Consider the following 26,912-nt stretch of genomic DNA (forward strand, 5'->3'; position numbering starts at 1 on the left):
TTGGGCTGGTACAATGATACCTTGGCATTAAGTGAATGCACTCTAAGCTTTAGCCTATTATCTGCTTAAATACACCCTTTCAAACCTGAGAACCGTGGGGCACATTCAGTAACACCGACAGCACTGAGACAATTTGGCGTTTTGAAAAGAGGCAAGATTAATTGTATGTTTCTACAGTACAGATTAGCATATCTTAAAGAGTCCTAGCTCAGGGCATCTTGTACAAACAGACAGAAGCACAGGCTGTATCTACCCCAGCGCTGATACAGAGCCTGCATTGACTGTGAGAGCAGTGTGAACGCATCTGTGCACTCCAGGCTTGCATTGATAGAGATCCTTCATTGATTGTGTTGTTTAAGGGAGCAATGTAAATGGACTTTTTGCGATTTTATTGAGGTATTTACACAGTCCTGCTGTGCTAAACAGAAAATGATTACAGGTCCCAGTGCTAAGCAGGTTTACTGCAATTAGACGGCCCTAAGAGAAATCCTGCACATACCGAGGGGTGAACATGTTTACTTCAGCTTCCAGGGCAAGGGTGTGTGATTTGTGCTGTGCATAATGCACATAATGGCAAGTGAGCTTAATTTGGAAATCAATATACATATACACATATATATACACACATATATATATATATATATATATATATGAACACAAAGTATTTTCATAAAAAAAAAAATAAATCATAATAAATTATATATATAATTTGTTATTTATTTTATAACACACACACACACATACATACACTACCGGTCAAAAGTTTGGGATTAGTAAGATTTGTAATGTTTTTTAAAGAAGTCTCTTAAGATCATCTAGGTTGCATTTATTTAATCAAAAATGCAGAAAAAACGAGTAATCTTACAAAATGTTATTACAATATAAAATAATGGTTTCTATTTTAATATCCTTTAAAATATAATTTATTTCTGTGATGCAAAGCTGAATTTCCATCAGCCATTACTCCAGTATAAAGTGTCACATGATCCTTAAGAAATCATTCTAATATGCTGATTTATTATTAGAATTATCAATGTTGGCAAGAGTTGTGCTGCCAAATATTTTTTGAGAAATGGTGATACTTTTTTTCAGGATTCTTTGATGAATAAAAAGTTAAAAAGAACAGCATTTATTCAAAAAACAAATATTTGCTATCACTTCTTAACAATTTAACATTTATACATGGCTGAATAAAAGTATATTAAACTATATAAAACATTTCTATAACCTAAAATACACAAAAATACAAAAAAGACACTTACGAAGCACTCAGCAGCATCATCCATGAAGCCTAACTGAAAGCGCTGCTCATCCTTAAAGGTTTCGGCGAGGGCATTACGCAGGTTATCTGAGGGTAACGCTCGCTCTCGGCTGTGCTGGAACTGACAGAATATTCCCTGCAAAACAAACATTAAGTGCTTTCAAACTTCTGAAGTATTAAAATACTGCGTCATGATGTGTCTGGCCATGAGAATACCTTCAAAGCGCAAAAGATGCAGGAGTCGCCCAAGCAGTAGTGGTTTGGAAGCTGACGAAGACTCCGTCTGAAGATATCGAGATGCCAAAGAACCTGCATGGAATTAAAGTCATGCTTATAATTAACTCTAAACAATCTGTAAAGAAATCATGTAGATTGTTTCACTTAATTAAGCAGGTTGCGGCACGCATTCAATGACTTGTTACTGCTAATCAGCAAAACAGGGTGCAACTTAGTCTGGCAATACTCTACGTTTTATTCAGTAAATACATGTTTTGAAATTGTTTTTGTATTAACATATCAGTACAAATGAGAGGTGGACCAGTATTGGTTGTTTTCCTCTGAAATGTGCAGAGATCACATTTATTTAATTATATCACAAGCTTTTGAAGTTTAACAATCAGATTAGGTCACAATTCCTGTCCCATCCCAAAATTTAACTTACAACGATAGTTAAGAATTCTGTTATGCTTTATTATATTTCTTTTATATACACTTTTTATAACCTTAAATAAAAAAAAACAACAACAAAAAACAACAACAACAACAAAACTAAAAATCATTTCTAAATAAAACTACATTTTAAGACTTTTTAAGGACCTGCGGGGCACTGTATTTATACAATTTTGCAGTATTTATTTATATATTTTCAGCATTTACTTCAATATTTGACACGGTTTTAACAATTTTTGTGCTTTTTTCCTCCCTTTTTATACAGTTTTAAATTATTTTATTTCAGTTTAAGTGAATTAGTACTTTAATCTAAATTAGAAATATGTCCATGACAACTAACTGAAATAACATCATTTTTTAAAATAGTTTTTTGTTTTACTTTTTTAAAATATTTCATTTTTCAGCTTAATTTCAATTAACGAAAATGATTTTTAATAGATTTTAAGTTAAGAATAAAAACACTAATGCTGTCTAATATTTTACTAAAATTCACCAAATTTACACCGCAAAAGGTGGCACAGATGAGCTTCTGAATTGCCATTTAGTCTTTGCACATTCTGTTTAATGCTGCTCGGAGGTGCCATAAATGCATTTTACACAGCAGTTGCACCTTTATACATTTAGGCATCTTTACACATCTGATTTAAGGCTGCTGTGTGCCTGCTTAAAATTCTGCATAAAGATGCAATGCCACATTAGCTAGATTAGATTTTGCCTTCTCAGACCCACCTCAGCCCCTTACTATCAAAACATACAGTTGCAACTGCTGTGCAAATGCATTTATGCCACCTCTGAGCAGCATTAAACAGTCTGTATAAAGACACCTAATGCCTCTTCAGAAGCAATTCTGTGCCACCTTTGCGGTGTAAATTTGGCATAGGTGTCTTACACAGACTGTTTAATGCTGCTCAGAGATGGCATAAATGCATTTACACAGCAAATGCAGCTTATTCAGTACTTTGATACTAGGGGCTGAGGTAAGTCGGAGCATTCATAATTTAGTCTGGCATATTTACACAGAATTTTGAGCAGGCACAGAGCAGCCTTAACTACGATGCCTCTTGAAGACAGCATAATTTTCTTCCTATTGTTTGTAACAGCCTTCCTGTTAGAAATGTGCTGCAAAATCCCATCCATGTAATGAGGTACTCTAAATAATAAATCTTTACACAGTTGAGTTAAGGCTGCTCTGAGCCTGCTCAATATATATATAATGCCGCACAAAAGCCAGACTAAATTAAACCTGCTTTGAGCCACCTCAGCCTCTAGTATCAAAGCATACAGTTGTATTTGTATCTGTGTAAACGCATTTACGCCACCTTAAAGAGTCTGTGTAAAGACACTTAAATGCCACTTCAGAAGCAGCTCTGTGCCACCTCTGCAATATAAATTTGGCGATAGTGTGCTTCTTCTCTAATGTTTCTTTTTAAACTCCTACAACTTTATTCTGGTTTTGCATGACGACTTCAGTGTGCCAATCTTAAAGTCAACATTATCTCCAAAGGCCATGCATTCTGTCTTAGCCTCTTCTTATTGGCCGTCATTGTGTTCTTAAAACTCTTAGAAATATGACTCATTGTCCTTGCTTGGTGGAAGAGCTCAAGGGAGATTAGGCTGTGACAGGATGGGGGTATGAGCTGTTCATCTCTGTGTGTGTGTTTGGAGTTTGGACGGCCAGTGTAAGGTTACTCTTCACTCAGTGTCTTTCCCTTAGGCCCCAGACAACTTAGTCTGAGCATGACCTCACTCCGTGGTGATGAGTACAAGAACCAGATAACAGAGAGACAGGCAGAGATACACTCAATCAAAGAGTCCACAATCCCATCCAAGAGGGAAAACGGACTTCCAGTAACTAGCGGCCTGGGAGCAAGACAAAAATTTGGGGGTTGACGGGTGGAGTTGGCATGCCGTAAATACTCTCTCAGTAGGCACTGCTGTGAAGGTCAGACTTCAAATGTGAGTCATAAGAAAGCTGAGTATGTTTAGGGGGGTGGTGTGATATTTTTATGTTATTGTGGTAAGTCCAATCTGTCTGACTTTTATACGTAGGTGTGATGGTAACCATATTTAGACTTTAGCCTTTAAAGGTTAATAAAGCCATTTTAAAAGTCATTATGCTCATATATGCCCTAAAATTAACAAATTATGTGAAACTGATTACCATATTCAAGTTGCTCAAAGTATCACTTGTCAAAACATTAACATATTACTAAGTGAAAAAGGGTAGGCTACTAGATATAAGAGATAAATAATAAAAAATTAAAATCTGTATTGAGCAAGGATGCATTAAATTGATTATAAGTTAAAATAAAGACGTTTTACAATGTTATACAAGAAAAAAAAATGCAGTTCTTTTTAACTTTTTATTAATCAAATAATTCTGAAAAAAACAAAATTAAATTACATTTTAAAACATATTAATATATAGAAATATTTTAAATTGTAATATTAAATATTATAAAATTGTAATATTAATTCACAATATATGTTTTTACTGTATTTTAATCAAATAAATGCACCCTTTTTGAAACATCTTTCAAAAACATTACAATACCGACACCAACGTTTTGAACGGTTGTGTGTGTTTGTATATTTGCATATCCACAATTTGATACATTTTGACAAAAACATCAAATAAATCAAAATTAAATGAATTTAAATAGGAAAAAAAATTATTACGTATATACAAATTATTTTCCCACAATTCATTTAATTTATTAAATACGTTTAGACACGCATTCCTAATTATTCTGTGCAAACTGTTAAAAATATAGGCATCTAAAAGAAACCTGCTCATGTAACGGTTTTCTTAGCTTTGGGTTAAACACGTACCTGCACTGCACTGTTGAGGAAGCAGCTGTTCTGTCCCGGCTCATTTAGTAGTCCCTTGGTAGGGGCCAAGGACAGCATAGATCCTGGCTGGTAAGACCTGCCAAGATTGCCTCCTGGTCTCCTGAAGAACTTGGCCCATGCCATTGGATTTGGGGTATCTGCCGTCCTGCAGATGAACAGGTATTTGATGAGGTTTGAGTTTAATCAAAGATTTTATGACGGATTAACTTGACAATTTGAATGTCTGCTTCCTAGCAATGACTGAGTAAAAGCGTTTATTTCTGCTGCTGACCTGTATGTAAGAGGTCTCTTGATGCGTATGTCCTAGACAGGACGGTTTGATCATTCCCTGAACTGGGTTGGGGATTTCGGTGGGTTGTTGGTGGCTACTGTGGCCATCAGGCCTCGAGTGACTCGCAGCATAGTTACGAAGGTGTCAGCTGGAATCAGTCAACCTTTAAAGGGTCATCCATGTTTCAGATGCTGCTCTTGGAGGACATCAGCCTTAGGATGAGTAGGACTCACTCTGTGGAGAGAAGCAAAGCAATGCATGAATTATCGAATAGCATTTTAACACGTCCGCCTGAATTTGAACATTTCTGCAAATTGAGACACTGACAACAATGCAGAACTCCGTGCCTTTATGAACACTTCCTTACAAATCACGGACGAGAGGAGTGGCTAAACATTCAAAACTGTGCAAAAGTCAGTAGGTCAACTCATCCAACTGGTAATGCAGCGCTGAATAATGTTATTGTTTAACTTTTTTACGACTTTGCACCAACCTGTTTCTATGCAAGCAAACAAGCAAGCTGATGTTATCCAACAGGGACAGACTGACATCACGACAATGTCTTGGCAGATGCACAGACTGAAAATATGCAAATGCAGCTACTTTGTTGCTTACACTTGAAAATCAGTATGATGTGTACTATAACAAAAAATTCAGCCAATAGCAATGGCCTTGATACCTTAAATGTTATGATGAGTCAATCTCGCCCCGATAATGCTGCGCTAAGGCATAGCTGTTAAGTCAAGTCATTTTCAAATAAATAGCTCTGTAAATTGTACATATTGCAAAGCAGCTTTACAGTAATAAACAGGAAAATATCAATGTAAATATAGCAAAAACAACCAATTCTGAAACTACTTCAATTTTCGCTGCAAGGTAGCTCCACAGAAGACAAAAGTTTCCTTGTTCAGCTCTATTTAGTTTTTAATGCAGCTCAATAACTGTCAATGTTGCAAAGTTAATCAATTATGAAACAAATTGGATTCAGATATAAAGCAGCTTCATAGAAGACAATACGAAAGCCATAATTCAGTTCAGTTTAGTTGATTCAATTCAGTTCAATTTGTGTCAGTTGTAATTCAATTCAGCTCAATAACTGTCAATGTTGCAAAGTTTATCAATTATAAAACAAAATAGGATTTAGCTGTAAGAAAATCTCCACTGAAGACAACACTGTCATTGTTTAGCTTAATTTAGTTTAATGTAAATTCAATTCAATAACTGAAGTTGTTTCATATGAACTGGACATAAGACAGTAGCAATTCAATTCAGTTCGAATTTTGCTCCCCTCCGATAGTGTCAGTGCAGTCAATAATATTGCTGAATATTACTGATTATTAATAGTCTTTTAAAAACAACACTGTTTTATAAACGACATCCTCCTTATTTTGTTTTGTCGTGCATCTTCATTGCAGCCAATGAGAGCTATAACACCTGGAAAAAAGCTACCTGTTAGCAATCCAATTCATCTTAACAGACAGAGCAAAATCCATGAGGATTCTGGAAAGTCCCAGGTAGCATATTTAGGAATGATTCTGACAATGCGCCAGCATTAGAAATGGCTGACTCCATTGGGCAGTGTACTTATTACTGAACTAGGGAGCATTCTGAAACACACCAGAGTATCTGAAAGCATGCTATCCACCCTAACTGATGCATTAGAGGAGTTTTACTCAGAACTACTCACACAGAAATAAATTAGATCTCAATAATTTCACATTTTTGGTTGATGACAACTGCTTAGCAACTGAATGCAAAGTCCATTCTTCATCATATTGCCTAATAGTTACAGTTGCATTACTTAAATCTCACAACTCTTTACCGTTTCTAGTAGGCCTGTATCACTCAAGTAGTGCTCACCTTTTCTATTTTCATGTTTTTTATGAGATCATGCTGAAAAAATGCATTCCTCCGATTCCAATATTAAAAAGGGAACAGGACATTAAGTTTCCAAAAATGTTCCACACACAGTTTGGTTCTTGGCTTGGAGATTGTGGTGTGGAGGTCTGGAGAAAATCAAGGGTGGAACTGTATGATTTGGTGAAAACAGAGCCAAAAATAAGCACATGTGGGGAGATTGTTTGTTACTTTTGGTTCTAATTTCAGTTTCTGATTATCCGGTTATGGCTTTCTCAAGATCCTTTAAAAATTAAGGTTCCAAAAAGTGTTTTCCACAGAAATGCCATAGAACATTTTAGCCATTTTTGGTTCTCCAAAGAAACTCAGAAACAGCTCTTAAAAGAACCCCCCCCCCCCCAAAAAAAAAAAAACATTTTAATAATCTAAAGAACCTTTTTCCATAATAAACAACCTTTTGTGCAACTGAAATGTTCATTGGATTTTAAGTGTCTTCATGGAACCAAAGATACCAATGAAAAAACTTTTATTTTTACCCTCTGGTGTGTCTTGCATGGCAGTCAAAATGTGCAGAATTTTATTTTTGATTTAGTTCCTTTTTTATTTTATTTTTGTTTTTGGTGGATTGTATGGTAGTACATTTTATTTATGCAATAGTTATGGTCCATTTATTATGACTGACCATAATTATCACTTTTTTACCACAGACTTCAGTTTAGTCTCTTTTTTAAGGAGACACTTTAACAGCAAGATTATTGCTGGAAGTTTGAAAAAAGTTGTAGAATCTTAAGTTTATTATTATCAAAAATGCACAAAAATGTTATTTAAAATTTTATAAGAAATATATGTTTTACTCCACAACTGTGACAAAATCAAAGTCATAAATCTAAACAAGTTGTGTTCCAAATTTGAAGTTGTTATCTCAAAAATTAGCTTTCATTGGCGCTGATAGCCTTGTGGGCAGACACAAAGTGCCGTCGCGCTATGGGTGTCCCGAGTTCGAATCCAGACTCAAAGACCTTTCCCAATCCCGCTCCCTATCTCTCTCCCACTTCACTTCCTGTCAGTTCTGTTCTGTCCTATCCTAATAACAAAGCAAAAATGCCAAAAAATAAATCTTAAAAAAAAGAGCTTTCAGTAAGATTTTGTTTGTGTGCAGTACCAAAGATTTCCACTAGATGAAAATGGTGTATGTGTTCACATAGCAAGTGCAAAAAACAAGTTCTGCACCATTCCGATGAAGTAAAAAAAAAAACGTAAAATGTATCGGTCAAAAACCACCAAAGGTTAAAAGTGAATAAAAGCTACGTATTTGTCTCCAGCTCATGTCACTTAGAAGAGCAGACATGCAACTGGAGGTTTCCCAACATTAGAAAAGCATCATCAGATGAAAAAAAAGTGTTCAAACTTGAGAAAGCATAATGTCAGAATGATGTAGGTTAATTTTTATACTGAATGAACTCTGTCAGTGCACTAACAGCAGTGGAAACCTGTTAAACAACATGTCATCCACACTGGTATTCAAACAATTCAGAAGTAGTTCTGAGGTGACCAATAGAACATAGTTTGACCACTGATCTATTAACAGTATTTCTGGTTATATTTAACAACAAAAAAAGGCAAAAACTGCTACTTTGAGGCTATGGGGTGCCTTTCTCATTTGCAATGTGCTCACAGTCTGCCACAGCAACAGCATTCCTGTGTGATCACTTCAGCCACAGTGTTGCTAAAGAGCTGTTGTCTTCAGGATTAGGCTCCGTGTTCGGCCCCGGAGACACACCCCCACAAACACGTCACACATATTCCAGTTTAGGCCAACCACGACTAGTTTGGTAGAACACGTTCAGGCATTTTCTTTTCTTCTTTTTTCTCTGAAAAGACTATTAATCAGTCTGTTGTTCTGATTTGAAGACACTTATGAAAATGTAAACAAAAAGCAGCTGGTTCAGTCTCATAAACTTCTCAACCTGTCTTGGTCATATTTCACAATTTTTTTTAAGGATTAGGAGGATTTCCATTTGCTCGAGGACTTTGAAATTAATAGATTGAGATTTAAAAGAAAGAAAGAAAAAAATAGACAAAAAAACAATTGTAAACTTTAAAATTTAAAGTTTAAAAAAGTGTGGGTTTTTTTTTTTGGTAGCCTATAGTTTTTATTGTAAATTTAATACAAACGCAGATTTTAATTAAAGTCAGACAGGATGATTTTTAATAATGTTATTTCAGTAAGAAAGATGCTTTTCACATTATAGCGATGGTAACTTGGTAGGAAAATGTGACAATATATCAAATACTAAACTGACAAATATATTTTTTTCTCTTTTGATTTTAGAATTCAAAATGTGGTCTTTTTTCATGAGATGCATCCATGATAAAGTTAATCATAAATTCATTTATTGCAATAAAACTATGCAATAAGAAAATAAAATCTATAGAAAAATGAAAATGAATAAATAAATAAATAAATGTTTTACAAGAAATTACATTTCTTTTCACCCTAAAACAATTCAATACAAGGTTTAATTCAAAATATAGGCAAAACTCCTGTGAAAAAATTCCTTCATATTAACACAATACATTGTGTCCTATTTTCAGACTTTTTTTCTAGAGCGTGGGAACTAAAAACCTCCCTACGTCCGTCACCCAGACATTCTTCTCTGAATTATGCATACATTACACGCAACAGATAAAACGGAATTTTGTTTTAGCCCAAGATCTAACTGCTATTAAGGCTACTTTTTAGGAAGCAGCATTATTTTGAGGAAGTTTTATTGAAAAAAAGCCACTGGATAACGTTACTGGGGGTATCCGAAAGATGTCACCCACTCTCCAACCTCCCATTTCTTTATTAGAAGTCTGTTTTTAACTTGATAACAGAAAGCAGTGTGTCACAGAGCGAATCATAGCTCTCACAATCAGGTGATGATGTAGCTGGAGAGCGGAAAACGCTTACATTAGGGGTGACACTCTTTCTTCTGAGCTCATGAGCCACGGGTCATGGTCATTCAGTCCTGCGTGACACAAACTTGGCCAGCAAGAGCGTGGGTGAGGTAGCGCAGGAAAAGAGGCGAATGACAAAAATACAGTACCTGCAATTAGAAAGCTACAGAGTCAAATGGACAGTTTCACTATAAAGTACTTTTAAAAAATTGTAATGGTTTTGTGCTGTAAAGAAATATACTAAGGGGGTGTTTACACGACACTGTTTTCAATAAAAAAAGAAACTTTTAATGCGTTTTTTTGCTGTTCCCTTACATGACGATGAGGTTTTGGGGGCCTGAAAAAGCACACTTTTGAAAATGGGTTTCAAAGTGCAAGGTTTTGAAAATGAAAAATTAAAAAACTTGACAGCATTCTCATCTGTACGTGAAAACACAAAGGGAAAAACGTTTCTGTTTTTAGTAAATTTTAGTCATGTTAATGTCCACTTATTTTGTTGTGTTGACTATACTAAAGAACATGTGAAGTACTTTTTTATAATTTAAACTCTAGTGTGTTAGTTGAGCTTACAGTACATTTTAAATGTATTAAATTGCAACTTCATCATTACATATTGGGATGTACTTAAGTCTAGGGCCCTATGAAATCCGTTTTATTTTTTCCTAAATTCCGTTTTATTTTTCTCCAAATTCAGTTTCTTCCGTTTTAATTTTTCTGGATTCAGATTTTTTCCGTTTAAATTTTTCTTGACTCCTTTTTTGTAATAGTTAAATTAAAATGTATTAATCAAAAAGTATGTCTAAATTAAAATCATGAAACTTATACATTTTCAAATCAGTTTATTAAAAGTTTAACAAATATTACATGTTTAGGGCCCTATAAATTGTTTTAATTTTTTCTCACCTTATTTTTTTATTGTTACCAAATTCTGTGTTTTAGCATGTCTAATTATTTGAATGCATAAAACAACATAATTTATTAATTTCTTTCTTAAAGTAGCCTTATGATTTTTTCCCCCCTTAGAAATTCTGTGTTGTGTAGTCAAATTTTTCTGGTTATCAAATGAAGTCTTAAAACGTTTATTTCATTTATCTTTTAATTACTGAAAATTAAGCAATCTTTATTTTTTGGCAAACAAAGGGGATTTACTATTAAAATTAAAACATGGAAGAAATGTTGTGTTATTATTCCTTAAAAAATAACGTTTGTTTCATTTTAGTAGCAGTTGTAGCAGTAGGCTATGTACATTCTACTGAAAAATAGTAATAGGCACAATGTCTTCAAATCAAACCAGACTTTTATTTTGACGGGTTGCCGTGAATACCTTTACAGTTCTGTGTATGTGATATGACGCTAGTTGTACTCAAATCAAATGGTCACATGCTCATGAAGTGACTCTCAGAGCAGTTCTGGAGATGTTGTTCATGTGTTTATGTCCTCATTTAGTGAGACGGCGGACCGCGAGCGTCACGCGCGCTTCCATATGTGTGTAATAAATGAAGCCACGCGTCTGTGCCATTCATTAACAGAGACATGCAGAACATGCAGGATTCATATTCAAATCGACTTTTGCGGCTTAATGTTTAAAGATACTAGTCCATATCGTGATTTAAGTGTAATGACCTACTTTTGATTAATTCATTCAAAATTTGACAAATTCCGTGACATTCCGCGTTAAACTGTAAATTCCATTTTTATGACTGGATTCCGCGATTCCGTCTGCGTTTTCCACACCGCGGAAATCATAGGGCCCTATAAGTCCAGTTAAGTTAAGTTCAGCTAACTGCATTTAATATAAATTTAAACTATAATACATTGCTATTTATTTGCCATTTACATGAATTTAAGCATCTGAAAACATCGCATTCAGTTGGCAACATATTTTTTTAGAGCATATTATTTCTTTTTTTAAATATATTTAAGTGTACTTCTTTTTCACAAGGGTGGAATCCGAGCACATGAAGGCATATCTAGCCATATCTAGGCACCGGAACTTCATTGCTACAATGTAATGATGACAGTCTGGTTTCAGTCATGCCATGATGTGACTGTGATGTAATGTAAGTGAGGATATCCCCCACCCTTTCTACAAAGAGCTGAAACTAACTGCACATTACATCATTTCCTGTTCTCTCATTAAGCCTTTGACCAGCTTCCTAATTTACAATGACTCACTGAAACTGTGACAATTTTTTGTGCAAAATCCTTAAAACAAACAAACAAACCATGCAACGGATTTAAAGGAACAGTTCACCCAAAAATGTAATTCTGTCACTTACTCACCCTCACATCGTTCCAAACCTGCATGAGTTTGTTTCTAGTTTTAGTTTGGTTTGACTTCTACTCTGTATGGAGTAAAAATCATATTCCACAGAGCTTTTAAAATAACATGTAAATGATGACAATTTATATTTTTTAGGTGAACTGTCTCGTTAAGTGTGTTGCAAATTTTGTTTTCAAGACCAAACGGCTTGATCAAGACTTTTCTTTGTATATATAATCTCCCACACATCATCATCTTACACGCATTAAACTGATTTACCGGTAACTGAATATTCAAGACTTGAAATAAAAATAATAAATAGCTCCTTCTCCTTATATATGTTTTATATGATCTAGCTATTAATTACCTACTGCCGCTCTAAGATTATAATTTCTCTGAATATATAGCTCGAGGTGCTGTAATGTTCAAAATTCAAAGCTACGATGAACTGTCGAATCACAAATGGTTTAATATCTCTTCTATGCTAATATAAAGATCCCTCCGCAGATCGACAGAGAGGAGATTCACAGCGTAATGAAGTGCCCGCAGGTGTGTAAAAAAAACACTGAAAAGATAATTTTGATTCATAAAGTGTAACAGAACATTTACACTGATAAAATATTAAAGATAATTTCAAATAAGAAAATGGATTTCAGCCACACTGCCGTCTACAAAGTTCAAAAGTTTAATAAGCTCTTCTGCTTTTTTTATTTATCGACTCATTCTTCAACTCCTACTCACATTTTCCACGTATCATAACTCATCATGATTTGCCTCGAAAAAGAAATGTGGCCAAATTGCATCACATTCTGGTTACATACCGTACTTATGTGAGTCAACAACACAACAACACTATTCACAGATGATCTCCTTTCCTTAAGAAAAGAGGATATATATGGCAAATTAAAGTAGAAGTGCGAAACAGATGCTACATTCTTGTGTTTCAGCCGTGAGTCTTCTGAGTCACAGTACACTGACAGATTATGCAAACTTACAACAACAGAAATCTGGTCAACAGACTCCAAAAACAGCAATGTAATGATACACTTGATTCAAATGTATCATAATGTTGCAATGCACGATGAAAATATCTAAACAAGGAGTCTGAAAATAATTTCTATGAGAAGCAGCTGCAGAAAATGACAGATGGATAGTTATGCAATGAAACGAACAATGATTTTTCCATCTATAAATGTGGACCACAAAAACAGTCTTAAGTCGCTGGGGTATATTTTTAGCAATAGCCAAAAAAAAAAAAAAAACATATCCTTGTATGGGTCAAAATTATCGATTTTTCTTTTATTTCAATATGCATTGCTAAGAATTCATTTGGAGAATTTTAAAGGCGATTTTCTCAGTATTTAGATTTTTTTGCACCTTCAGATTCCAGAATTTCAAATAGTTGTATCTCGGCCAGATGTTGTCTGATCATAATAAACCATACATCAATGGAAAGCTTATTTATTCAGCTTTCAGATAATGTATAAATCTCAATTTTGTAAAATTGACACTTAAGACTGGTTTTGTGGTCCAGGGTCACAAATGATAATGCATGCCTAAAAAAAGCCAGGAGTCTTGTTTAGCAACCAGATGCCAGACTGTGAACATGTCTTACTGAAAATCACCAAATGAGAAATACGGATGGCCAAAAAAACTCATCAGTCTTTTCTGACAGCAAACCCACAACAATTGCTACACAAAAAGGAGAGTTTTGTCCTGGTGGGCCGCACTGCCGAGGCGAAACCCAACACGCTCCTGAAACAACACAGAGGGAGCGGCAGAATTCCTGAAGGAACGGAGAAGGCTGTTTTGGCTTCAAGCAACAATACTGCGGTCGTTTCCTGAGTGGGCTTCCTGTTGGTCATGCGTTGCGTTCCAGCATGCGGTCAGCACTTTGAGTCCAGAGACAGGTCACGGCCATTAAACACATAATACATTAATACTTAGGTGACAAATCAGCTCCTGAACAAACAAAAACAGATTTATCAAGACATCAACTTTTATCAGTGACTGAAGTACAATATCCTCTTTGAAACGTACTCGACTTCCTAAACGTTTCCTCACTTCCTTTACAGCTTGCCAATAAATGTCAGATTCACAATGCGGCCACCATCTCGCTTTCCTTTCATTTTCTAACTGGAAAAAATGGTTTCCTCCGAGTCGACAGGGTTTAAAACATTTATTTCGGCATCAGTGGCTTCATGCATTATTAGTGCGGTGCTTAGTCAGACACTTCCAGATATTCAGAGGAGGATTCCTTGTAAACAATAACAAATGAAGCAGCTGGCTGCTGTGCTGAGAAGAGGGCTATTTGGATTTGGTGAGATCAGCAAAAACTTCTACTGCTTTGGGACGATTTACTCATAAGCACCTGTCAGTTACTTTAGAAGTAGCATCGTGACAAGCATTAAAAAAAAAAGGATGGAGAGAAGAGAAACTCTCATAATAATGAAAGAATGGCTTGCTTGCAAATGGATCCTCTGCAGTGAATGGGTGCCGTCAGAATGAAAACATCACAATAATCCACACCACTCCAGTGCATCAGTAAATTCTGACTAAACCATGAGTCCTCTATTCATAATGTTGTTTTATCTACTGAAAAAGTCATCTGGTCTGAATCAGGAGAGAAATATGCACAAATAAAGCACTGTTTACCAGCCAGAACAGATCTAAACAAATATGTGGGTGGATTTTGATGTGAGAGGACAACAGCAGATGGACTTTCTCACTGGAGGAAGTGTTATTATGGATTATAGTCTTGTGTTTTAGCTGAAAACAACAATCTGTTAAAGTTAAAAATGCTTTAATGATGGATTTGTTTCTTACAAACTTGCAGTTTTTCACTTCATAAGACATTAACTGATGGACTGGAGTCATGTGGATTATTGTGATGTTTTTATCAGCTGTTTGGACTCTCATTCTGACGGCACCCATTCACTGCAGAGGATCCACTGGTGAGCTACATTTCTCCAAATCTGTTTGATTAAAACAACAACAACAACAACATCCAAAAACTACATCTTGGCTGGCCTAAAAGTGATTAAATTTTCAGCAAATTTTAATTTTAGGGTAAACAATTCCTTTAAGGTAAGACTTGTATGTGTCAAAAAAGACAAGTGTTATGTTCGCTTGGCAATGTTGTCCTTTCATGTATGATTCATAAATGTGACATCATTAAGCTCACACAAACAGTCCTATCTTTCTGTCTGAAACACGCCCACAGACACACGCAAGATCACGCACAAACATGCACACGTTACAGGACATATTCAAACCCTATCACCCTAGTTCTGCATAAGTGGCCTTTCCAAGAAACTCCTCCCTGAACAATTCCATTCATTTCCACCAGGAAACACCTTGGCAGGGTACAGCTGTTAACTGATCTGAAGTCAGTGTTTTCTACAGATCTGCGGGCGGTTAGGAAACCGAACTGATCCCAGATGAGAAGGGCCACAGTGGAAGACGCAGCCGGTTCTGCCGCATGCCGTCTCGATTTCACTGGTGTGGGGAGAAACGTAGGCAACAGCAGAGCAAATACAAGCATGCTGAGAACTAAATGACTGTTGCCCAATCTCACAATACTCAAGTCTCACATTCTTTGGTCACTATACAAATATCTATAATTTGTTTACTTGGACTAAGGAGTCACCACACTAACACAAATGAAGATTTTTGAAGTATAAAGATTAATGGCAGGTAGGAATCAGAGGGAAAGCATGTGTGTGCGTCAATTTTCTCATCTAACTAAATGAGCTAAAGAAAAGCTGACATATCTAGCCTCGTGCATAAGTGCCAAACTTCTGTGTAGTTTTATAGGAGCTGTTACATGCACGGGCAGCAAACTTTAATGAGAAGAGTGCTTTGGCAGGTGTGTGGAGCCAATTTAATCAGCTTTAATGTTTGTTGCAAAGAAACGTATAACATTTGCATCCCCAGATGCAATAGCTCTGCTACAACTTCTCTACCACTGAAAAAATCTTCTGTATGCTCCAAAGATAAAAACAGCAAACCTACAACAATTCCTCAAAATGTGATGATAATTCATCAGTTTTCATTAAGCTATTTTACTCCCCAAAGACAGCAATAATATATATAAAAAAAGTATTTAATACAAAGACATAATGTTGAACTAATCTTTAATTTTCATTTACACTGTGAGAACTCATTTTTAATCAGTATGTGTGTATTTCTTTGCAATAAATACACTAGGAAGCATTTGAAAATCTTTTTAAATGAAGATTTTTTATTTATTTTTTTGTCTTGATTTTCAGCTCACTAGGCTATGCTTAAAAAGGACAATTTGTAAACAGGTAAAAAAAAAAAAAAAAAAAAAAAAAAGATAAATTCTCCATACAAGTGCAATATATTGGGATTTTTTCCCCCTTGTTTTAATAATGTTTGGATATTTTCAGTGAAAAAAATTCAAACAAACTGATTAACAAAATATTTTTTTGCAGTTTAAGCCAGTGTAGGTGTATCACATAATTATTGTCTCATATATATATATATATATATATATATATATATATATATACACACACACACACACGACAAGTTTCTCACTGTTGTAAATATGTTAAATATCATGAGAATACAGCAAAATAAGTTTAATAAATTTACCTTTTTATTATTTTATCTAATATTTCATAGCATTAATTATGCATCAAAGCGGATTCAGACCCAAGTAGTGACATCAAGTGGTGCATATCCTGAACTTTACTATTGAAAACATAAATATTAGCTACCGTACATACACCTACGTCACAACATTACACGCACTCTCTAGACTAGCTTATAAAAGTAACGCTTATAAAACAAAACATACCATTTTTGGGGATTTTTCGCGTAAAGGCTCTAAACGTAAACAGTGAGTCGCAGTGCTAGTTTAGTTGTGAAATGTTGAGGCGCGTTCACCTGGTTCAGGTGCGTTTCCGCCGCGCGCACTGACGAATGAAACATGGCGAAGGAAAGTTTGACCAAAACAAAATGTACAGACATGACAAGAGACACATCTACTCACCACATGAACAATAAACGATTGGTATTCCCTTGTTCCTTTCAGTGTCCAGTGAAACAAAGTAGGCTATCAAAAATCCCCACTGACTCCTGGTGAATTTTGGCGTTAAACTGCTGGACAGAAAAGCGGAAGCGACAGACGACTCACCAGAACACACCGGTAAAGATGTGCACTACAAACACAACACCAGAAGCACCTTCGCTCTTATGACTCAATGGTGTTTTCACTCTTTCTCCAGTTAGTTAAAATCCTGTAATGTGAAGTGAAGGGTCCCGCAGTAGTCCGGAGTGCAGTACTGAACTGACTTGACTGAGTGAGAGACTGCAGACACCTGAATTTCCGAGAGGTGAACTCCTCCTCTACTAAACAGTGTGTACCGCAGTCGATCTGTCCCAGTGCAGCACGTCGGAGGGAGGAGTTTCTCCTGCTTTCTCACACTTTCCTCTGCTGTGTCGACGCGGAGCAGCGACTCGTTTCGGTGGCTGTGTTTCAAACCCTGACTGGAGAAGTTTAGGATATATATCTCCGCGTCTTCAGCTGAAATAGTAAACATGACAAGTCGTAATTACGACGTTAGGTGCGTTCCAGTCACTCTGGTTGGAACAAGATCGCGATTTAACTATTCTTTATAAAATTCAAAGATTTTTTAAAACTCTGCATCTACAAAATGATGACTAAAGAATGTGCATCATTGTGTTTTTGCTTTTTTTCTGTCAGTTTATGAAGGTGATGCAAACGGAATCATTAGCCTATGAGACCCCAGGACCACAAAACCAGTAATATATAATATATATATATATATATATATATATATATATATATATATAATCATATTTTTTAAATATTATATTTATTTTATGTTTTTTTTTATTTTTATATAATGTATTTTATTATTTTTTTTATTTTTTTTATTTTTTTTATGTTTTTTTAAATTTTTTTCATCTGAAAGCTGAATAAATAAGCTTTCCATTGATGTATAGAACAATATTTGGCTGAGATACAACTATTTGAAAATCTGGAATCTGAGGATGCAAAAAAAAAAAAAAAAAAAAAAAATCTAAATATTGATATTTAAAGTTGTTCAAATGAAGTCCTTAGCAATGCATATTACTAATCAAAAATTACGTTTTGATATATTTACGGTAGGAAATTTGCAAAATATCTTCATGGAACATGATCTTTACTTAATATCCTAATGATTTTTGGCATAAAAGAAAAATCTGTAATTTTGACCCATACAATATGACTACTGCTACAGATACAGCCTGTGCTACTTATGACTGGTTTTGTGCTCCAGATGCAAAAAGCCTCTTAAGTGCAGTCTAAAATTTTCATTAAAATATAGCATTTTTATCAGGCTCATGTTTATTTTTGGGGCTCAGTAATTTTACTCTATATAGCAATTTATAGGTCCTTTTCTATGCAATTAAAGTGAAATAACTGAACTTAAATATAGGTGCCTGATAAAAATGCTCATTTTAGAAGAAAATATCAAACGGCACTTTTGGCTTTAGCATCTGAACTCTTCATATATTCTATGGTAATTATAGCCTACAGTAATATAATATTTTGTATACGTAACTTATATAGCTAGTTTGATTGTGCATAACAAAAGTATATACACACACACACACACACACACACACACACACACACACACACACACACATATATATATATATATATATATATATATATATGTATATATGTATGTATTCATTTGAAGTGCTTAGTGTATTTCAAAACCACAACAAACATTTTAGTCATACAGGACCTTCCTCAGTGGTCACAAACTTTTGAACCATTTCATTTTTATATACAAATCCTCACAACACAAATGTATTCAATCAATTATACAGTAGTCCAGTTACTCAATTGGCAGTTAATATATATATATATTATAACTCGGAACTGACATTTAAAAAAAAAAAAAACAAGAAAAGAAAACATTGTGCCTCCAGAATACAGTTCAACCTTTCAATTAAAATTAAAAAATATAATGATATCGATAATTTCATTTGGCGAACAGAATTCACAAAATAAATAGGAAATTTGACTCTAATGAAAACTTGCCCTTTTGATTTAGACTGACTGGACTATTGCATTTTGCTGCTGTTTTACATTATTAAAATATACATCAGGCAGTATACAGTATACACCGGGCAGTATGCAGTAGCCTATAATAATTTCTATTGTAAACATAGCCAAAGGGTTTCCCTCAAACAGTTTGATCCGTGCTCATGTATTGTCAGCTTTGGACCTTTAACAGCTTTGTATTATTTATTTACACTGTTTTATCTGCTGATGAAAGCAGTAGTCTGGTGCGATGTGATGTAAGACTGCTGTTATCTGGACACCATCTGTTCAATCCTGTTACATAAAACGATGAGGGAAAATATTTAACTGTCTTTGAACCATTTAGTCCATTACAATGCTGCTTCTCGTCTGAGTCATATTTAATCATCGCTGTCCCTGTATCTCTTTATTAGGAGGTACAGTGCGCATAATAGAGTGCAAAAGGAAATCAAGCACATTATTCGAGTGCTCTTGGAGAGGTCATGGTGTATCCGAACAGGACACTCCTTTCCCAAGGAAGTACTTGGAAAGGCCATTTAAGAGACAATGCATTTTCCTTCTGTAAGTCTCTTCCCTTAGGAACATATAATGTTTCCTTCTCTGTTATTCAAGGTCTTGAAATGACTTGCAGTCAGTGTGGTGCAAAGTCCTTTATTAGGGTAAATGTGAGGGTGAGGGGAATAAAAATGGCTTAAAACGCTTGGATTCAGAGACTAGCAGTTCCCCCACTTTGCAGGACCAAGTGTAGACTGATAATAAGGACATAGAGAAGATTATAGCGGATCATTAGTTGGTAAATGGGGCATACATTTTCAATTTTACAGCAGGAGTTTGAGCCTTGGCTTATGAGCATTAATTGTGTTAGTTTCATTACTCAGTTCTCATGTTGGAATTATGACTTGATTATATTTCACGTTTGCATTAACTTTGTAGTTCATTTGGCCCGTTGCATTAAAACTGGGTGAGATCCTAAAGGCAGCAGGTCATGAAATAATTGGGCTGGTGGATGTGTGCCATCTCTTACCCTGCTGCTATTGATGTGTGCTGAGGCTAAATCAGTTCATACTAGTTCAAACATAAAGCTTTGATTTGTTTATGACCTTGGTTTGGTAGTGTCTAATGTCTGTATGCTGGCTGATATTATTGCCCAAAAACATCTGTATTTGGTCACTCTTATTATGCTTTAAAGTTGACTTGAAACAACAATGTTCTCACTCACCACTCATCTCATATTGACTCCTTGGTTTTATTTTTAATGCATCTTCAGGCGGTAATTATTGAATATGTTTGTGATTTAAGCATTACAGCTGGAAATGGTGACTGCTTTTGTGTCTCAAGAATACTTAATGAATTGTGACTTTAGTTGTATCTGCCTGTTATATCATGTCCTATATTGCTTTATATTGAGAAATGCTTAGGTTTAGGGGTAGGGGTCAGGATAGGTGCTCAGAAACGTGTAAATAGTGAAAAGTAAATACAATTATTGTGGCTTTTTAAATTGAAAACCATAACCCAACATATATGTCATAAATAGTGATGCCAAGGGGTCCATATGTGACAAATTGGGAATGAAAATGTGTTGAATATTTGAAGAAACGGAAAAGGAGGACAGGACTTGATTTTATCCATTTGTGATTGTGAAAAAGGAAAGCTGTTATCAAAAGCGGGGCATGTTTTTATATTTTAATGAAAAATCACAAAAACTACCCTTTTTTCCTTGCAGTAATGAGCACTAACACTATAATGATTTGTTCACCAGGAATGCATACTGTATCAAGACAGTTAACAGGGTTCATTAGATTTGTTTCTTATGTAATTAAAATATAAAAATAATAATATATTTTTTATATTTTTATTTTTTATTTTATATTTTTCTTATATTTTCTATATTCTATATTATATATTTTTTATATAATTTATATTTATATTTTTAGAATTAATTTATATTAAAATATCTAAATTCTCAAAAAATATTTGGATTTTAATAATCTTCACTGCATGTCTTGATATAATATATCCCCGGTTTTCGTGCTCTTTTAGTAATTAACAAAATTAATACTCAAGTCCGTGATAAAAATAACCAAAAGGGTAATTGTGACTTTTAATATAACAATTCAGACTTTCCCCCCGAAATTCAGAGAAACAATCACTGAAATGCGAGATATAAAATTGGAATTGTGAGATAAACTCAAGAATTTGATATAACAGAAGAATTTGATATTTTTTCCTTGCAATTCTGAGTTTACATCTTGCAATTCTCAGAAAAGACAACTGTGAGAAAAAAAGTCACAATTACTTTTTTTTTTTTTTTTTTTTTATCAAGTGGCGGAAACAAGCTTCCATAGTGCATTGCTATTTCAGTGCATTTAGCACCTGGTAAAACTGGATTTTAGGTGATAAGTGAATAAGATGCAGGTTTTTTGTGACTGTTTAGCTTGCAACTATTTAGTAAATCCACCCCTGACTGTTTACCAGGAGCTGACTGTGATGTATTTTGCTTGTATGTTTACTGTAGTCATGGTAGCTCTAGCACATGCTGTAGATATCTCAGGCTGTCTTGGTATTGGCAGTCAGAGCAGACAAACTGGCTCTGACAATTAGGATAAGAGAATATATTTTCCATTTACGCGACACTGAGAAAAACTGAGGCCACGTTTTCAATGTTGATTGAAACATTCAGCTAAAGCCTTCTTTCCCAAAAACATTTGCCAGTATTTCTCATGATATTTAGGGGAAATGTATGGAAAATTTGCTCCTTTTTTTTGCATGAATGCAACATGCAGAGCTTTATTGCACCTCCTTTCCACTTACATTGACCACATCAACCCCAAGTGCATCTGTCACACTCTAGTAACGTATGGTTACACGTGATTTAATTGGACTCCTGAGAATGTCAGTTATACGTAAACACAATGAAGAACCCCATCCTGCATCTGCATCCTGTACATTTCCTTTATACATAAGACAAAACCGTTTACACACTTATGCCTCATTGAAATAGGAATAATATTGAAATTCCTTATTAACCAACACACATACACAAAGAAATAGGAGCTATGTTTCCTGTGCACCAATGATAGGGTGTTGTGGGTGTGGTTATACAGTTGATAAAGTGTTCGGAGTGGTTGCTAAGGTATTTTGTGGGCATGTTTCTAGGTGGGCGGCCCAAGTCAAAAGAGCCCACTTCTAAGTCTCAATGGGCACAAGTCTTAATCAATTAAAAGGTTTTTGTTTTTTTGTCGTCTCACTCATGACATTTACAATTAGCCACATAAATAGGTCTCTACGAAATTGATTCAGTCACAGATTTTTAAACTATACTTTTATATAAAATATACTTTTTATATTTTAAGTACACTACAAGTGTACGTGCACCAAGGTTAAGTAGTTTGTTCAGATCTCTAATGCTCAGCATGAGCAATAGTTATTGTAATGCTTGCCTTAGTGAGCACCACTAATTACATTACATTCAGGCTTGAATGGCTGCTGCATGTTGGTCATAATCACATTCTGTCAGTTTATGTAAAGGCAGTGTGCCAGAGATCAATGGTGACTCCGATGACTTAAGCGCAGGAGTCGCAGGTGCGCCGGCACGCACCGTTTCCATTAATGCTCAGCGGGGACCTTCATACCTTTCTACAACGTCCTAAACAACCTGCTCTTGACCTTTAGGTATTATTTTGTTACCCCCAATCCAATTTTAGATCAACAATGCACTGGCGTTGTGTTCGCAGATGATGCTACCTTCGTGTGCTATCTTACCACCTGATGTCCAGACTGCAGGCTTGTTATTAGCAGCATTAGTTCAAGAGGTTAACTGTCTGTTATCGCTTCAAACAGCAACAGAACTGGCAGCATGTGCTGTTAGTTTGTTAATGTGAATTAAATATCAACCACTGAACAGGATGTTTAGTCCTCTGTGCCGAGTGGCACGGAGCAGTGTAATTCTCTATAAGCATTAAAAATGTTGTAAATAAAACAAAAATAAATTAAAGCTAAATATTTATAATTAATTTTACCCTAAATTGTATTAAATAATATATTAATACATATTAAATATATTAAGTAGAACATATAATATACGTTTTTAATGTCACATCAAACATATTATTTGTGAAGTAGACAGTCACAGAATGCATTACAATGAGCTGTAAAAAATTAAATATTAAGTACTAAATTAAAAAAAAAATGTAATAAAATAAAAATGAATTACAGCTAAATATTTATAATAATATTGATCATAAATTGTATTAAATATGTTAAGTAATAAATTTGACAAAAAATAAATAAAATGAAGAGATTGTATTTTTAATAGTTACAAATATGTTCATCACGCATAGTCTACATCATAAAGGATATCACAGAATTCATTGCAATGAGCTCTGTAAAAATATTAAATATTAAGTAATAAATTAAATAAATTAATAAAATCAAGCAATTTGAAAATAATCAAAAGATCTGCATTAAATGTAGAAATGGTTTCTTGCCGTCCTTCGTCTATTTGATACTTAGTTTGGAATTGCATGCTTACTGTTTCTGCATATAGTATAGGCATACTGTGCATAAAGTAGGTAGCAGAGTTTCTTTGTGCAAAGAATACATAGATGAGCAGTTATATTTTCAAAAATGTGTAGTATACAGCAAAGTACACCGTGGTGGGTACTACATCACACAATGCACTGGCCGCAACTTGAAAAATTTAACTTAAGTAATATCCACCAAGATTTTTGCACATCTTTTTTATTTTATTTTATTTTATTTTATTTTATTTTATTTTATTTTATTTTATTTTATTTTATTTTATTTTATTTTACTTTACTTTACTTTACTTTACTTTACTTTACTTTACTTTATTTTATTTTATTTTATCAAGACTGCAAGAGTAAAGACTGAAATGCAATGAAAATGACATTCTTAATTTTAAAATGAGAAGTTCATGCAATTAAACATATGCATGAATTAAACATGCATATGTTTTATTAGGTCATGTAGTATCGAGGTCATGTGACAACAATATAGTATGCGTACAATTGTTTGAAAAATGCTTTATGATGTTTTATAGTAGGCACTATTCAGTCTTCAGTGTATACTGTTTGCACAATATGCAGTGCACTAGTAATCCGTTTGGAACATGGTCAAATATTTGCTATAGTTATGGTGTGTAGTTCTTCCTTCATAATGGCTAGTTATTTGTGCCATAGATATGCTCAGTATACTCCTTATTCCACACACAAACTTGACTGCTTTAAAGTCACTATGAGATCAAAAGTGACGTCACAACAGGGGAGGGGGGTGGGTGGTGTGTGGAGTTTAGAAGTTGGTAGTAGGTATTAAAACATACTGAGTTCACTGATTATTAAAGCTAGCTGTTTGCCAAAAAACACACCCATGGGGCAAACAGGTGCGTTTATAACACACTAACATTCTTACATATGTTACAAAGATACAAGAGAGTTCGGCCCAACCTTTGATAAACAGTTTCAAAGGTAACTCAGGGTTACAGCGAGCTCCTTGAGGGCCAGTGCAGGAATTCAGAGAAGCCTGCTCGACTCAAGGCTTTCCAACAGCAATCAAACAGACCGTGTTTAGGAATACAGCCATGTCCTCTGCCAGTGGGACGCTGGGTATTTCCTATTTTAGCATTTATTTTGGCAAGAGTGTGCTGCATAATTTAATGACAACTTTTTTTTTAACTCTGCCCACTCTTTAAAAAAAAATCCCTCATTTTAGTTAAAACATGACCGTGCACACTGGCTGAATGAATTCTCTGGCTAATCATCTCATCAGAAACAACAAAGTGAAGATGTACGAATGCAAGATATTAATTTCACAGTGTAAACAGCTTAAGAGATTATTATAGGAGTTTTTGAGAGTGCTTGAATTCGCTGGACTGGACTGAAAATATTTTATGGTATGACACCATATCTGGTACTTAAGTAAAAAGACGAAATTTTATTTAATGTTATTACACTATTAGGCTACTTTACTAGAGAACTAACATAATCTATAAAAGTGAAAAATGCCTTTACTTGCACAATATTGAGATATTTCATGATATATTTTGGGAATATTTAAAATAATAAAAATAAATAATAAAATGTTTTATTATTATTATTATTATTATTATTATTATTATTATTATTTTAAATATTCCCAAATTATATCCTGAATATCTCAATTTTTTTTTAATGTAATGTACATTTATAACACTGTACTTTGTGTTACATTACCCTGGTGTCAAATTACAATATAGTAGTTAAGGCTGCTGTTTGAGTGTTTCTGGGAATTATGATAGATGTGACTTCTTTCTCTCTGCTGATCAATGCAACCACTCTTGTGATATATGTTTTCATTTTTGGGAAAGTAATAGAAATGTCTTTGTGATTTTTTTTTTCTTTTGCTATTGGAGCAAATGGGAATGCAAAATAATGTTTGTTTCAGTTTCCATTTCATTCATTCCGTTTACTCAATGATGACTTTTGCTTCTGAGAACCCTGGAAAAGTGAAAATAGTGCATTATTTTGCAATACATTTTAAAAATAGTCTTTATTTTAAAAAAGCATGCATGATGCACAGATCTATGTCTTGACATGTCTGCTTAATTAAAGACTCTTTTCCATTAAATCTATGCAGTTGAAATCCTTGACCGCAGTATTACATTGAGTTTAGACCTTATAGCTGAGAGTGTGTAGGCAAACAGAAGCTGCTGGAGAAAAGCCAACCAATTAGCCTCAGCCTGAGTCAGAAGAAAAAAAAACATGCTGATGTTCAGTTGCTTGCCTTTGTGTGTTTGTTGCTGCAGATTCAGATGATGTAACTGGATAATAAATGATGCACTGTATGGCTGACACACGTGCTCACCTTTACACAGCCTACATAAATGCTGAAGCATGCTGTGGGTTAAAAATGTGCACTGTGGCAGATGTTGATATGAATTGTTCAGTATTTGATCTGATCACATTTTTTGTGATAAAAAAAAAGCAGGACCTTTGAGAATTTTTTTTTTTTTAATTACATATTTTTTAAACAATTAAGATTTTAAATAATTAAAAAAAATAAATGGAATAAAAATTAGAATAATACATAATTGTCATTAAAACAAAATGCCACTATTCTAGAAATTCATTTGCGAATTTAAAATTGGATTTGAAATTCACATGACCTAGTTATTTATTGTCTCATTAAATATATAAATAAATAAATAAATAAAATATGGTTTTATAATTTTCATGGTAGGAGCATTATTATGAGTGTGGATTACTTGTGGATTATTGTGATGTTTTTATCAGCTGTTTGGACTCTCATTCTGACGGCACCCATTCACTGCAGAGGATCTATTGGTGAGCAAGTGATGTAATTCTACATTTCTCCAATTTTTTGGGTGAAGTATTCCTTTAATACCTTGATGTCAAAAGAGGTATCACTCAAAAGGGGCTTATATTGTCATAACAACAGTCTGAGTATACACCATCTCGCTTATTACACAGCTAACAAATAAATAAACAATATAGGCACAAAATGTTGTTTTAAATTTGAATGATTTTATTATGTGAGATGATAGAGAACAAACAGTGATGTGAGGAACATAAAACTAGCATCGCACATAAGAAATAGGTTTCAAGGACAAGGATTAATTATTCAAAAATATTTGACCTCAGAAATCGCGGTCAGTCAATCAGAGTCGAATATCCCAGAGAGCACTGTG

The 26,912-nt window shown here is 34.4% G+C and overlaps 1 protein-coding gene across 1 annotated transcript in view; it reads right to left on the bottom strand.

Annotated features, from left to right (window-relative positions):
- Positions 1-17,616, bottom strand: part of LOC109056791 (inactive ubiquitin carboxyl-terminal hydrolase 53-like) — a 47,562-nt gene extending 29,946 nt beyond the window's left edge. The window contains exons 1-5 of the mRNA XM_042726851.1: positions 17,135-17,616; positions 5,055-5,288; positions 4,763-4,928; positions 1,478-1,570; positions 1,263-1,397 (exon numbers count right to left, since the gene is read on the bottom strand). Of these exons, the coding sequence (XP_042582785.1) occupies positions 1,263-1,397; positions 1,478-1,570; positions 4,763-4,906 (372 nt within the window). The 5' untranslated portion in view covers positions 4,907-4,928; positions 5,055-5,288; positions 17,135-17,616. The remainder of the gene's footprint in view (positions 1-1,262; positions 1,398-1,477; positions 1,571-4,762; positions 4,929-5,054; positions 5,289-17,134) is intronic.
- Between the last annotated feature and the right edge of the window lie 9,296 nt (positions 17,617-26,912).

This window comes from Cyprinus carpio, chromosome B7 (assembly GCF_018340385.1).
Source record: "Cyprinus carpio isolate SPL01 chromosome B7, ASM1834038v1, whole genome shotgun sequence".
NCBI lineage: Eukaryota > Metazoa > Chordata > Actinopteri > Cypriniformes > Cyprinidae > Cyprinus > Cyprinus carpio.